Source organism: Gobio gobio, assembly GCF_949357685.1.
Source record: "Gobio gobio genome assembly, chromosome: 2".
Lineage (NCBI taxonomy): Eukaryota > Metazoa > Chordata > Actinopteri > Cypriniformes > Gobionidae > Gobio > Gobio gobio.
Genome location: NC_137098.1, coordinates 3861186 through 3875536, shown reverse-complemented (window position 1 = coordinate 3875536; position 14351 = coordinate 3861186). Strand labels below are relative to the sequence as shown.

The following is a 14351-nucleotide window of genomic DNA, read 5'->3' as shown; positions in this document are numbered from 1 at the left end:
AATATGGATTATTTTGGATGTATATCAGGTACAATACATGGCAAATTTACTCCAGGAACACAAAATCTCTGAACTAATGGAGTCAGTTGATACTACATTAGCCTACTATAATATTGAAGGTAAGAATTTACTGATTTGTATACAACATTTTTTTTAAATAATAAAGTTATAATATTAACTTTACAATTATATAATCATATTTCTACTCCAATTAGTTTTTTTGAAAATATAAACATTTAAATGGTGGCTGTCATAAAAAACTTGCTCACACACACATGCATTAAATATTGAAGAACATTAAAAATGACAATGAATAGCCTATTAGGGATGCACGATTATGACAAAAATCCTAATTGTCGATTATTCCCCTGAAATTGTTATTGCTTGATAGCATTAAGCCTCAAAAGTCAAACATACATTGGTTTGGTGTCTTTAAATAAAAAAAAAAGTAAAAATATGCATGGTATTATAATGTCATACTAAAAATAAAAATAAAAACAATGGGGAAAAAAACTTAAGATAATTTTTTTTTTGGTAATTGCGATTACATTTTATTGAACGATTACATAATTGTGGCATCCGTAATTGTAATCACGATTACAAATTCGATTAATTGTGCTGCACTATATCCTATGTAATGTGGTGCATATAATTATCATAATGCTCCTCTCTAGAGTTAATGTTTCTAGCTGACTAATGAGTTTATGGACATTGTTTGACATTGTTTACAAGCTGCTTTATGGACGTCTTTCTGCGGTTGAAACACTGATTCTACATGATCTCTATAACTTTTTTTAAAATACATTTTACACACAAAAAAAACAGCTTAAAGTTTGAGATAAGAAATCTGGTGAAAGTGATTTTATGATTAAAACAATAACAAATATCAGCCAATGTGTACATAAAATACAACTTAATTCAAATGCCAGTAATGTTCATACCCAATGACAGATATTTGCTCCTGTTTTAAGCATAAACTCAGATAATTCTGTTCAATTTCTCAGGCTTATTTTCGTCATTTTGCATGTCATTAAATGCGTCTTGATTTAAGGATGAATTTAGTGTTTGTGCTGGAAAACAGAAACCCTGAGGAAGAACATATTTTTTCTGAAATTTAATTTAGAGCCCTATGAAATCGGTTATATAATTTTTGTTTTCTTTTATAGCTTATTCTGTTTAAAAATGTTTTGGACTTGCTTTAACCCTTAAATGTCTTTAGCGACCCGAGACATTCACTACCCTCCTCCTCATTCATTTTTAAAGTTAGACATCAGCATTCTTAGTATTCCTCAATCAATCCAATTGAAACAATATAACAAGAAAAAAAAAAGAAGATAATTGAACGCCTGTTTTTCCACTAGTTTTTTTTGGTCTAAATTGTAAAGGGTCGCTAATGACCCGAGCTGTGCAAGATTGTACGTATATTTTTTTCTGCACAATAATAAATTAATCTATAATGACGCAATAAGTGCAATTCACCTTTATTCCACAAGGTGGCGATGTCTGATGAAGTGACGTTTCACTCATAGTCACCGCAGGCAGAAAACAAAACAATAATAATAATCTGCAAAACTTGAAATGGCTCAGATTTACTGCAGAGCAAGAACTGAACACAATCAAATATCACTGTCACTGTCACTGATGGTGGATCTGGTCAAGAAGCTGTAGGTGATCAAAATATTGATTTTGAAGACGCTGAAAATGAGTTTTGAGGATATGCGTGAGATGGCGAATATGATCCAGATGCTGAATATACTGGGAAATGAGCTCTGACGAGGACAGATCTGCTCAAACTGAACCCTTACAAACTCCAAAATGTAACAATGTTTAATTTTATTCTTCTGTAATCGTTACACTAATATCAGGAGTTTTATATATTATCGCGGCAGGTATAGATCTATCCATGTTAGATATAGATCGGGTCGCTAAAGACCCCAATATGTACGAATGTTTGGCGAAACAGTGATGCATTTAAGGGTTAATGGTTAAATTAAATTTGACTGACTTTCGTTCATCTTCAGAACACAAATGAAGATTTGTTTTATGAAATCTGAGAGATTGACAGTCTAAGCATCTCCCATTTTGACGCTTCAAGTGGTTTGTTTCCAAATGTTCCATTATACAGTAAATTACACGTTTATGAAAGGTTTCAGCGATTTCGTCCACATTTCACAGTGCCATGATTTTGAATTTAGGACGTTCAGCGCCAATTAAAGAACATTTTAAGGCCTTAAACGGTGGAAATGAGACTTTAAGACCGGCGGAAACCCTGCAAGATGAAACTTTAATAAAATGCTGCTAATAGTTTTAACCTATTTATATAACCTTACAGTTATGGAGGCGGAATAACGAGTTTTCCCAAACCAGACGAGCAGGTCTGTAGTGTCTAAAAAACAAACCCTGAAAGGAGTGCGGTACCAAGGCCATGTTCAGAAGGAGATCAAAATATGTAAAGATGCTACAGTGTCAGCAGTTTGACTCAAATGAAGACTGAAGGGAATCTAGGTCAGGGACTGAGGGTTACAGGGACCAGGGAAACGTTCACTCAAACACTTGCGATTTCGTTGGTTCTCTGGGTGCTTAAAGTAAAGCGAAAGTAAAACCACACCTCAGTCGCATGAGATATTCATATCGTGAGTTTGAAGACGTATGGTCAGGGCAATATTGCCTTAGTAAGAACCCAACATCACACATGCCAAACCCCAGAACTCTCGGCCCAGTGAAAACAGGAAATGAAGGCAGAAGAGACAGGAAGTGCCAGCAGGATGTTGTGTCAATAGTTTATGCACGGCGGATGAAAGGACAGTATGGGGGTGCGGTTTCACCAGCCACAATGATGAGCGAAAATGCAGAATGTGAATCTGCAGGCCACGCTTCACCTCTTCAGAGCAGCTCTTTTTCAGCAAACATTTTCCAGGACATTTTTAATTTTACTACGGCGGGAATAAAAGACAAGGATCATGCCAAATATTGCTGTCTAAGTCTTTAAAAGCCGTCCATTACTTAACAATCCAGCATTTTTCAATATGAGCTCTTAATCATACATTATGACCAGTGTTGGGGGTAATGTTGTGAATTAATTAGAGTAATAATATTATTGTTTAATTCATTGTTTTCAATAATAACGGAAACACTTTAGATGGCTGTTTATTAGGTTGTTCAGCTTTAAGAAAAGTCTACCCATAATGCTTAGTGTGGAGCGAGAGCGCGCAGAAGCGAAGAAGAGAGATATGAGACTGATTCAATGTGTGTGCGCTGCAACAGTTTGTAATCCTGTAAAGAAATTTCAGTAAACAGTTCGTTTTATTTTAATTCAAGTCGTCAGTGGTCATTATTGCTTTGCTAAGAAGAAAAGACACGACAGGAAACGCATTACAAGTAACTTGAGTTACGTAATATTACTTTTTCCAACTAACTAGTAAAGTAACGCATTACTTTTCAAATTTACAACAAAGTTTTCAAAAAAGTAACGCAAGTTACTTTTTCACATTAGTTTGACTGACAGCTCTCCTCCATGTTGAGAAAAATAAGTGCAGAGGTGTGTGTGTGTGTGTGTGTGTGTGTGTGTGTGTGTGAACATGATGGTTATTGTAGTTCTAGACTAAATGTGAGCATTTATTCATCTCACTTGCACAATAAAGACTCTGTCCTCCTCAAAATGAATAAAATCAGTTAAAATCAGAATACTATGCAAACCTCCAATAATTAAATGTTAAATAAAACAACTATTTTTATGCATAATCTACCTTTATATTTAATTTACCAATGTCTTGCTGATCTTTGATGATGAAAATTACTAGATTTTTTATTTTTTATTGGTGTAACTTTTTTCTCCTGCGTCCTATTCTACATTATCCAGAGCTGCGCCCTCTAGTGTTCATGAGGGAATCTGCATTTTTACCTCAGCCTGGGGCGCATTATTTACATTTTGGTATGAAGAGGTCTTTACCGTTGCACAAAAATATAACTTTTTTTGTTAAAACAAAAACAAGCCCAGCCCAGGTGAGAAAAAGTAACGCAAAAGTAATGTAACGCAGTACTTTTCTTAAAAAGTAACTCAATTAGTTACTTTTTAAGGGAGTAACGCAATATTGTAATGCATTACTTTTCAAAGTGACTTTCCCCAACACTGATTAGGACTATGGAAGCTTGTTTACACCCCAGAATAGAAAGAAAAGGTAATTGTGACTTTTTATCTCGCTATTCTGACTTTCTCGCAATTGCGAGTTTACATATTTGTGATATAAATGCGAAAGTTGTCGCGATTCTTTTTTCCTCAGAATTGGACTTTATAACTTGCAATTGCAGTTTAGATCTCACAATTCTGAGAAAAGAAGTCAATTGTGAAGAAAAGGTCAGAATTTCTGACTTTATAACACACAAATGTGACTTTATATCAAAATTATGTGATTAGGTAGCAGCTTATGAGTTAACATTCACTGAATACATTTGAGCAGTTAAAGGATTAGTTCACTTTTAAATAAACTTTTGCTGATAATTTACTCACCCCCATGTCATCCAAGATGTCCATGTCTTTCTTTCTGCAGTCGAGAAGAAATGAGGTTTTGGATGAAAACAGTCCAGGGTTTTTCTCCATATAATGGACTTCAATGGGCTCCAAACGGTTCAAATGACAGTTTCAGTGCAGCTTTAAAGGGCTTTAAACGACACCAGATGATGAATAAGGGTCTGATCTAGACAAACCATCAGTTTCTGAGAGAAACCCAGCAGTATTTATGCTATTATTTTACCTCTTATCAGACGAACATGATCATCTCTGAGCTCCGCCATAACTTCCGCTAAATGAGGTCAAAATACGAGCGTGGTCATAGATGTATACGTAGATGCCTCATTAGCACCTGCACGGGTCAGTAGAATGAGGCATCTACGATCGATAGATCTATGACCACGATCTAATTTGACCTCACTCAGCGGAAGTTATGGCTGAGCTCAGAGATGATCATGTTCGTCTGATAAGAGGTAAAATAATAGCATAAATACTGCTGGGTTTCTCACAGAAACTGATGGTTTGTCTAGATAAGACCCTTATTCATCATCTGGTGTCGTTTAAAGCCCTTTGAAGCTGCACTGAAACTGTCATTTGAACCGTTTGGAGCCCATTGAAGTCCATTATATGGAGAAAAACCCTGGAATGTTTTCATCCAAAACCTTAATTTTTTTCTCGACTGCAGAAAGAAAGACATGGACATCTTGGATGACATGGGGGTGAGTAAATTATCAGCAAAAGTTTATTTAAAAGTGAACTAATCCTTTAATAGCATTAGCTAACGGCTGCAAGTGGCAACACAAAACTAAACATCATTATTCAAATACAACTCACACACATCAAACTCAGCATTCCTGAACATGTGCTTTCTGCAACTAGCGCTGATTGTTTGGGCCAGCGATAAACTCTTTATACTCGGCTAAAGAAATAACTTTTTTTTAAAGAATTTTCCCAGACAACAACGACATTTTCTCTAATTTTCCATGTGTTTTCCAGGACTGGAAAATTTGTCATCAATTTTCCAGGTTTTCCAGGACGAGTGGCAACCCTGTCAGAGAAAAGCAGACGCTGACACAAATCTGATATATACGGCGAACTCACAATAGTGAATAATTCATAAGCGGAAAATAACATACTACCCAAAAAAAAACCTAAAACACAACATTCCTCCCTCTAGGAATACGAGTAACTCTCCATGGCTTGGGCCGTACGAAGGCCAGGAAACATCAGCGGTCCGATCAGTTAAGACCGCATTGAATCTCTTCCCTCTGCCCACAGGAAGCAGACACACGTTCAGAGTGTGTGCGCATGTTAGCGTGTGTATCAGCGCACATGCCTGCTAGCGTTAGCAAGGCGTGGGCCGCAGTGGAGCAGCAAATATTACTGTCTCTTATCAGCCAACCCACTCCCTTCACCCTGATCCACAACATTCTCCCTCACGTCTGCTGAAGCCCGCATGCCCAAAGATATCAAATCACATCCCAAAAAAAGCCTCCTCTGGAAATGCATTGTTATTTGCGAGCTAAACGCATCAGCACTAGCTGTGGCACTGCATCCCATTTCCATGCCAAGTTCTGCCTCTAATACATAATGCAGCAAAGATGTCTGCGGCCTGGGAAAGCGCAGTAATGAGCAAACCCAGAAGATGGAGGCAGGAAGATGGAGAGAAGTATCCTGAGTGCTCCTGGGCCTTGGGTCGCTCCAGCACTAAGGCTAAGTGGCACAGACGACCTGCATGCAGAACGCACGAGAGAGACGTAAAAATACCAGCCGGATGAATTATGTATTTCAAATGAAATCTTCCAGAAAATGGAGGACAGAAAACACCCTTTGTGACACGGGTGAAGCCGGCTACATCTCCCCTGGACTTCAGTACACGCTACACTTGGTGATCTACACTAAACACACACACACACACACACACACACACACACACACACACACACACACACACACACACACACACACACACACACACACACACACACACACACACACACACACACACACACACACACACACACACACACACACACACACACACACACACACACACACACACACACACACACACACACACACACACACACACACACACACACACACACACACACACACACACACACACACACACACACACACACACACACACACACACACACACACACACACACACACACACACACACAGAAGCTGGTTTTAAAAATTAAAGCAGCAGTTAAAAAATTAGGGATGCACTGATATGAAAATTTTAGCCGATACCGATAATTCTGTATATATAACCGATATATTGGAAGATAAATCTAAATCCAACTTTTTTATACTTTGGATATAAATCCAACTGATTATAAAACTCTCACCATTAAAATCCATAGCCAAATTGTATCTGTCTGAAACCGATATGTTGGCCGATATATCGTGCATCCCTAATTAAAATGTTTATTTTTAAGTTCTCAGTGCAAATAAAAAATTAAGTTTGGTTTAGGGCTGTCAAAAGATTAATCGCATCCAAAATAAAAGTTTGTGTTTACATAATATATGTGTGTACTCTGTTAATTATTATTTATATATAAATACACACACATTCATGTATATGTTTAAGAAATATTTGCATTTATATACATTTATATAATCTATAATATATATAAATATAAATGTTTTATATATAAAAATAATATTTTTTCTTAAATATATACATGCTTGTGTGTGTATTTATATATAAATAATAATTAACAGAGTACACACACATATATTATTTAAACACAAACTTTTATTTTGGATGCGATTAATCTTTTGACAGCCCTAGTTTGGTTGTTTTATAACCTACCAAAAACAGTAGAGATGTATAATCATATCAGTTATTAATCATATTAAATCATTAGTGGATGTAAGTAGGGATGCACTGATATTAACATTTTAGCCGATACCAATAATTCTTTATATTTGAAAGAGGATAACCGATATAATCGGCCGATAAATCTAAATCCAACTTTTGATATCATTTTTGAGAGCCTGATTACAGAAACAAAACTCTCACTATTAAAATCCATGTCCCAAACACACAATTATGATGTTTTTATTATAGTTTTATGTAGCCGATATGACAGATTTGCACTTGCAACTGTATTTTCCTTTTTTGAAGCGTTTTTAATCATATTTTAAGCAATTCAAACCCATCAGTGACATCTGAAGTGTCTCAGCTGAAGGAAATAATACATTATTTATCAGCTTTAATATATGTTTAATATATGTTTCTGGCTTAAACCGATATGGTGGCTGATATATCGTGCATCCCTAATTAAAAGGTTTATTTTTAAGTTCTCAGGGCAAATAAAAAATTAAGTTTGGTTGTTTTATAACCTACCAAAAACAGTAGAGATGTATAATCATATCAGTTATCAATCATATTAAATCATTAGTGGCTGTAAGTAGGGATGCACTGATATGAACATTTTAGCCGATACCGATACTTCTTTATATTTAAAAGCCGATATATTGGAAGATAAATCTAAATCCAACTTTTTTTTATAATTTGGAAATAAATCCAACTGATTACAAAACTCTCATCATTAAAATCCATAGCCAAATTGTATCTGTCTGAAACCGATATGTTGGCTGATATATTGAGCATCCCTAATTAAAATGTTTATTTTTAAGTTCTCAGTGCAAATAAAAAATTACATTTGGTTGTTTTATAAACTACTAAAACAGTAGAGATGTATAATCATATCAGTTATTAATCATATTAAATCATTAGTGGATGTAAGTAGGGATGCACTGATATGAACATTTTGTCCGATACCGATAATTCTTTATGTTTGAAAGCCGATAACCGATATATCGGGCGATAAATCTAAATACAACTTTTTATATCATTTCTGAAAGCCTGCTTACAGAAACAAAACCCTCACTATTAATATCCGTGTCTCAAACACACAATTATGATGTTTTTATTATAATTGTATGAAGCCAATGAGACAGACTTGAGCTTGCAACTGTATTTTTCTTTCATGAAGTGTTTTTAATCATATTTTAAGCAATTCAAACCCATCATAGTGAACAGTGGCATCTGAAGTGTCTCAGCTGAAGGATATAATACATTATTTATCAGCTTTAATATATCGGACACATTTTATCTGGCCGAAACCGATTCGCATCCCGAATTAAATTTTTTATTTTATCCGTCATATAACTGCTCCACGCGGCTCTGGGGTGTTAATAAAGGCCGTCTGAAGCGAATCGATGCGTTTGTGTAAGAAAAATATTCATATTTAAAACTTTATCAAGTAAACTTTCGGCCGACCACATTCCGTGTTCAATTTATGGAAAAATTGTTTAAAGTTCGAAAGACTAACGCGACCAGGTCATGACGTCACGAACACATCTTCAGTTTCACTTTCAACATTCAACACTTTTACACAGAAGGCGGTCGGTCAAAAGTTTACTTGATAAAGTTTTAAATATGAATATTTTTCTTACAAAAGTGCATCGATTCGCTTCAGAAGGCCTTTATTAACACCTCAGAGCTGCGTGGAGCAGTTATATGATGGACAGATGCACTTTTTATGGACTTCAAAAACAGAGCAACTATTACTGCTATTATAAAGCTTGGATTAGCCTGAACATTTTTAATATAACTCAGATTATATTCGTCTGAAAGAAGAATGTCATACACACCTCGGATGACTTGAGGACGAGTAAATCATGGGCTAATTTACATTTTTGGGTGAACTATCCTTTTAATCAACAATATGTGCAACATCTTCCTTTCCATTTCCTTCAAGCCAGGACTGAGTTGATTGAAACTACTAACGCTTCATAATAATAAAAATAAAAAGCTCCCATTGTAGCAAAGCGTTAAATGTGCGTCCAACTTTCCGAAGCAGCCGAACGGGTTTATATCGGTCCTAGAACAAAGATCTGACTACTCCTGTACTGGAAACCTTCCAACTGAGGGAGGAGACCATGGAGAAAACAGCTCAACTACAGCAGAAAGTCCCAGTAAGAGCACATGAGCTGGATCTCAGCCAAGAGCTGGACGCTTTCCATCCATGATGCAGCATAAAAACATCTGAATCTGAGGACCGAATGGAGCTGAAATCGAAACAAATGCAAAAGCCACACTTCAGTGTTGGACAGAGAGAAAGAGAGACAGGCCAATCAAAGAATGGACGTGACCACGCCCCCTATTAGCATAACAATGAGCACTTCAGGCATTGTCTGATGAGAGGGAAAATGGGCAAGATTTCACGCCTTACGGCCACGTCTCAAAAGGGGGAGGGTTCGCTAAAGGGTTAGAGAGAGACGGAGCAGGAAAAACAACCACAAAACCCAAAATACATCCTTTCCAAACAAGTTACACAACACAACAAAACCATCTGACCCTACAATCATGTTAAAAATAGCAGCATAAACGTGCACACACACTCAGATCCATCGAAAGATCCCCATAAACACAAGAGTATGAAATCTCACCCGTCTCAGCATGTCATATCCGATAAATCCCCAATTACTGGACCAACGGTTTCTCCAGCAGCTCCACAGCACTGAAGAGCAACAACAACAGCAGCCCACACACACACACACACACACTTCCTGTTACCCATAGTGCCGTGCTTCACGCTGGCCCCGCCCCCTTACCAGAGTCAGAATCTTTCTGATCTCCATTGGCTCCGACGGTGAAGGGCAGCTTCCTCTTAGGAGCTTTCTCTTTCATCTCTTTGACACCATCGCTGCGGTCCAATTTAGGAGTTTTGTTTGACGAGCCTTTGTCTTTATCCTGCGGGAACATGGGAAAGAGGGAAGTTTAGTACAGCCAATGATTCAGCTCAGAGTGAGGGACACTGCTGTCACAAACAATACATGTACGGGGAACGTTTTAGCATCTTGAGAGAAGCCTTTGCTGCTGTGTTTGGTCAAAAATACAGTAAAAATGTGAAATATTATTACACTTTAAAATAGACGTTTTCGGTTTTAATATGTTTTAAAATGTAATATATTTGTATGATGTAAGGCTGAATTTATCATCATTACTCCAGTCTTCACGATCCTTCACAAATCATTCTCATATGAGGATTTGACGCAAATATTTATGATTATCATCAATGTTGAAAACTATATATATATATATACATACATACATACATACATACATACCTATATATATATATAAGCACAAAATCAGCATTTTACTATGATTTATGAAGGGTCATGTGACACTGAGTAATGATGCTGAAAATTCAGCTTTACATCATGAATATATATTAGATTTTAAATTACATTAAAACAGAAAACAGCTATTTTAAAGTGCAATAATATTTCAAAATATTACCGTTTTTACTATATTTTTGATCAAATAAATACAGCCACGGTGAGCAGAAGAGACGACTTTCAAAAACAAATATATATATAACATATAAAGAAGCCTTTGCTGCTGTGTTTGGTCAAAAATACAGTACAAATGTGAAATATTATTACACTTTAAAATAGACGTTTTCTGTTTTAATATGTTTTAAAATGTAATATATTTGTATGATGTAAAGCTGAATTTATCATCATTACTCCAGTCTTCACGATCCTTCACAAATCATTCTCATATGAGGATTTGACGCTAATATTTATGATTATCATCAATGTTGAAAACTACATATATACATAAAAATACATACAATTATTCAGCAAGGACGCATTAAATTGACCAGGAGACTGTAATTGTTACATTGTTCAAATAAATGCTGATTTTTCACATTTCCATTCAAAAAATACAGAGAAAAAAGCAAGTTTCCACAAAAATATTAAGCATGCAAAAATGGTTTTCAATGTTGACTAAAATAAGAACCATCATTAATAATTCAGCACAAAAAACAGCATTTTACTCTGATTTATGAAGAGTCATGTGACACTGGTTAATCAGCTTTTAAAAAAATGAATAAAAAAAATATCACAGAAATAAATTTTCTTTCACATTATAATAAAACAGAAAACAGCGATTTTAAAGCGCAATAATATTTCAAAATATTACCGTTTTTACTGTATTTTCGATCAAATAAATACAGCCACGGTGAGCAGAAGAGACGACTTTCAAAAACATAAAAAAATCTATAACTATAGAGAAGTCTCTTCTGCTCACCAAGGCTATTTGGTCAAATATTCAGTAAAAATGTTAAATTATTATTACACTTAAAAAAAAGCCATTTTCTGTTTTAATATGTTTTAAAATGTAATATATTTTTATGATGTAAAGCTGAATTTATCATCATTACTCCAGTCTTCAGTGTCACATGACCCTTCACAAATCATAATATGATTTGCTGCTAAATAAACATTTATGAATATTATCAATGTTGAAAACTATATATATATATATACACATTTATTCAGCAAGGACGCATTAAATTCAGACAACCATTGGGGTTAATCTTATTTAAACATGTGTTTGTCCAAAGTGCATGCACATATTTAGTTCATAATAAAGACATCACAGTAAAGACATTTCAATTGTTACATTGTTCAAATAAATGCTGATATTTCACGTTTCCATTCAAAGAATACAGAGAAAAAAAAGTAAGTTTCCACAAAAATATTAATCATGCAAAAATGGTTTTCGACGTTGACTAAAATAAGAACCATCATTAATAATTCAGCACAAAATCAGCATTTTACTTTGATTTATGACGGGTCATGTGACACTGTAATGATGCTGAAAATTCAGCTTTACATCATAAATATATATTACATTTTAAAACATATTAAAAAAGAAGACAGCGTTTTTAAAAGTGTAATAATATTTCAAAACACTTTTTACTGTATTTTTGATCAAATAAATACACCCACGGTGAGCAGAAGCATTTAAAAATCTTAATGGTTTCCAAACTACTGTATATGGATCTTTCTCCAAACATCAGGATTTTAGGGTTAAAAATAGGTTTTTATATATTTACAGATGTTCTTTGTTGCCCAGTGAAAAGATTAAAACAAGAGAAATTTCACCATTTAAGTGCGGAGACGACCATAAAATCTCTCCTAAAGTGACTTGAAGCCAGACAGAAGATATTCTGTGTGATAAATACTAAAGTAAGAAAATGGAGGAGGGTCTGAAACATCACCAACTGGAAGCCATCAGAAACCCCCACCATCTTCAAAGCACACACACACCCAGTCCTGCCAAACGCCCACCATTAAAGCCATTCAATAGGCATCTCACACACACACACACACACACACGCCACTCTTAATAGACAGTTTCACACTGCCTGTGGTTTCTTGCTACTGTATGACTAGGCCAAGTTTCCAACAGCCATGGAATGGGTTTAATAGGGTAACATGTATTAAATGGAGTTGAGAGTACTTTATTAATGAAAGTGTTATGAACTAAATATGTGCATGCACTTTGGACAAACACATGTTTAAATAAGATTAACCCCAATGGTTGTGTTTGTCCATATTTGACCCAAAAAATGGGTTAAAACTAATTTTAGAGTGACATACAATGGATGTAAACAGATCTCTTCATAAGAACACATGCGGTTATACAAACAATAACTCCATAACTTCAATCTTTAAATAATATTTTAAACCCAATGGTTGTGTTTGTCCATATTTGACCCAGAAAAATGGGTTAAAACTAATTTTAGAATGATATAGAATGGAAAAGAAATGGATTTAACCAGATCTCTTGATAAGAACACATATGGTTGTACAAATAATTACTCCATAACTTCAATCTTTAAATAATATTTTAACCCCAACGGTTGTGTTTGTCCATATTTGACCCCAAAAAATTACTATTTTTAGAGTGGCATACAATGGAAAAAAAGGATTAAACCAGATCTCTTGATAAGAACACATGTGGTTGTACAAATAATAACTCCATAACTTATATTTTAAATAATATTTTAACCCCAACGGTTGTGTTTGTCCATATTTGACCCAAAAAAAATACTATTTTAGAGTGGCATACAATGGAAAAAAAGGATTTAACCAGATCTCTTGATAAGAACACATGTGGTTGTACAAATAATAACTCCATAACTTATATTTTAAATAATATTTTAACCCCAACGGTTGGTTGTCCATATTTGACCCACAAAAATGGGTTAAAACTCATTTTAGAGTGATATAGAATGGAACATAAATGGATTTAACCAGATCTCTTGATAAGAACACATGTGGTTGTACAAATAATAACTCCATAACTTCAATCTTTAAATAATATTTTAACCCCAATGGTTGTGTTTGTCCATATTTGACCCACAAAAATTGGTTAAAACTAATTTTAGAGTGACATACAATGGATGTAAACAGATCTCTTCATAAGAACACATGCGGTTATACAAACAATAACTCCATAACTTCAATCTTTAAATAATATTTTAACCCCAACGGTTGTGTTTGTCCATATTTGACCCAAAAAATTACTATTTTTAGAGTGATATAGAATGGAAAAAAAGGATTTAAGCAGATCTCTTGATAAGAACACATGCGGTTATACAAACAATAACTCCATAACTTATATTTTAAATAATATTTTAACCCCAACGGTTGTGTTTGTCCATATTAGACCCAAAAAATTACTATTTTTAGAGTGATATAGAATGGAAAAAAAGGATTTAAGCAGATCTGTTGATAAGAACACATGTGTTTGTAGAAATAAGCCGTCCATCAGTGCTGTGAGTGATGGTGTGATTGTTGCGAGAGGAAGTGAGACTGGAGCAGCTGGGGCTGGCTCTGCTAATGAAGGCTAATTAAAGAGCTCTTAGTGCCGTGATAAAGCTAAAGCTGAATGCAGCGTGGAGCGTTTCTGCTGCGTCCAGCCCACACCCCCCTCGCTCATGAGACTATGATG

At 35.1% G+C, this 14351-nt stretch overlaps 1 protein-coding gene across 4 annotated transcripts in view; it reads right to left on the bottom strand.

Moving 5' to 3' along the window:
• The window catches only part of ankrd11 (ankyrin repeat domain 11), a 211552-nt gene that overhangs the window by 28494 nt on the left and 168707 nt on the right, over window positions 1–14351 (bottom strand). For all 4 annotated transcript variants that reach the window (XM_079805988.1, XM_079805990.1, XM_079805989.1 and 1 more), the window contains exon 4: window positions 10148–10286. In XM_079805988.1, coding sequence (XP_079662114.1) covers window positions 10148–10286 — 139 coding nt within the window. The remainder of the gene's footprint in view (window positions 1–10147; window positions 10287–14351) is intronic.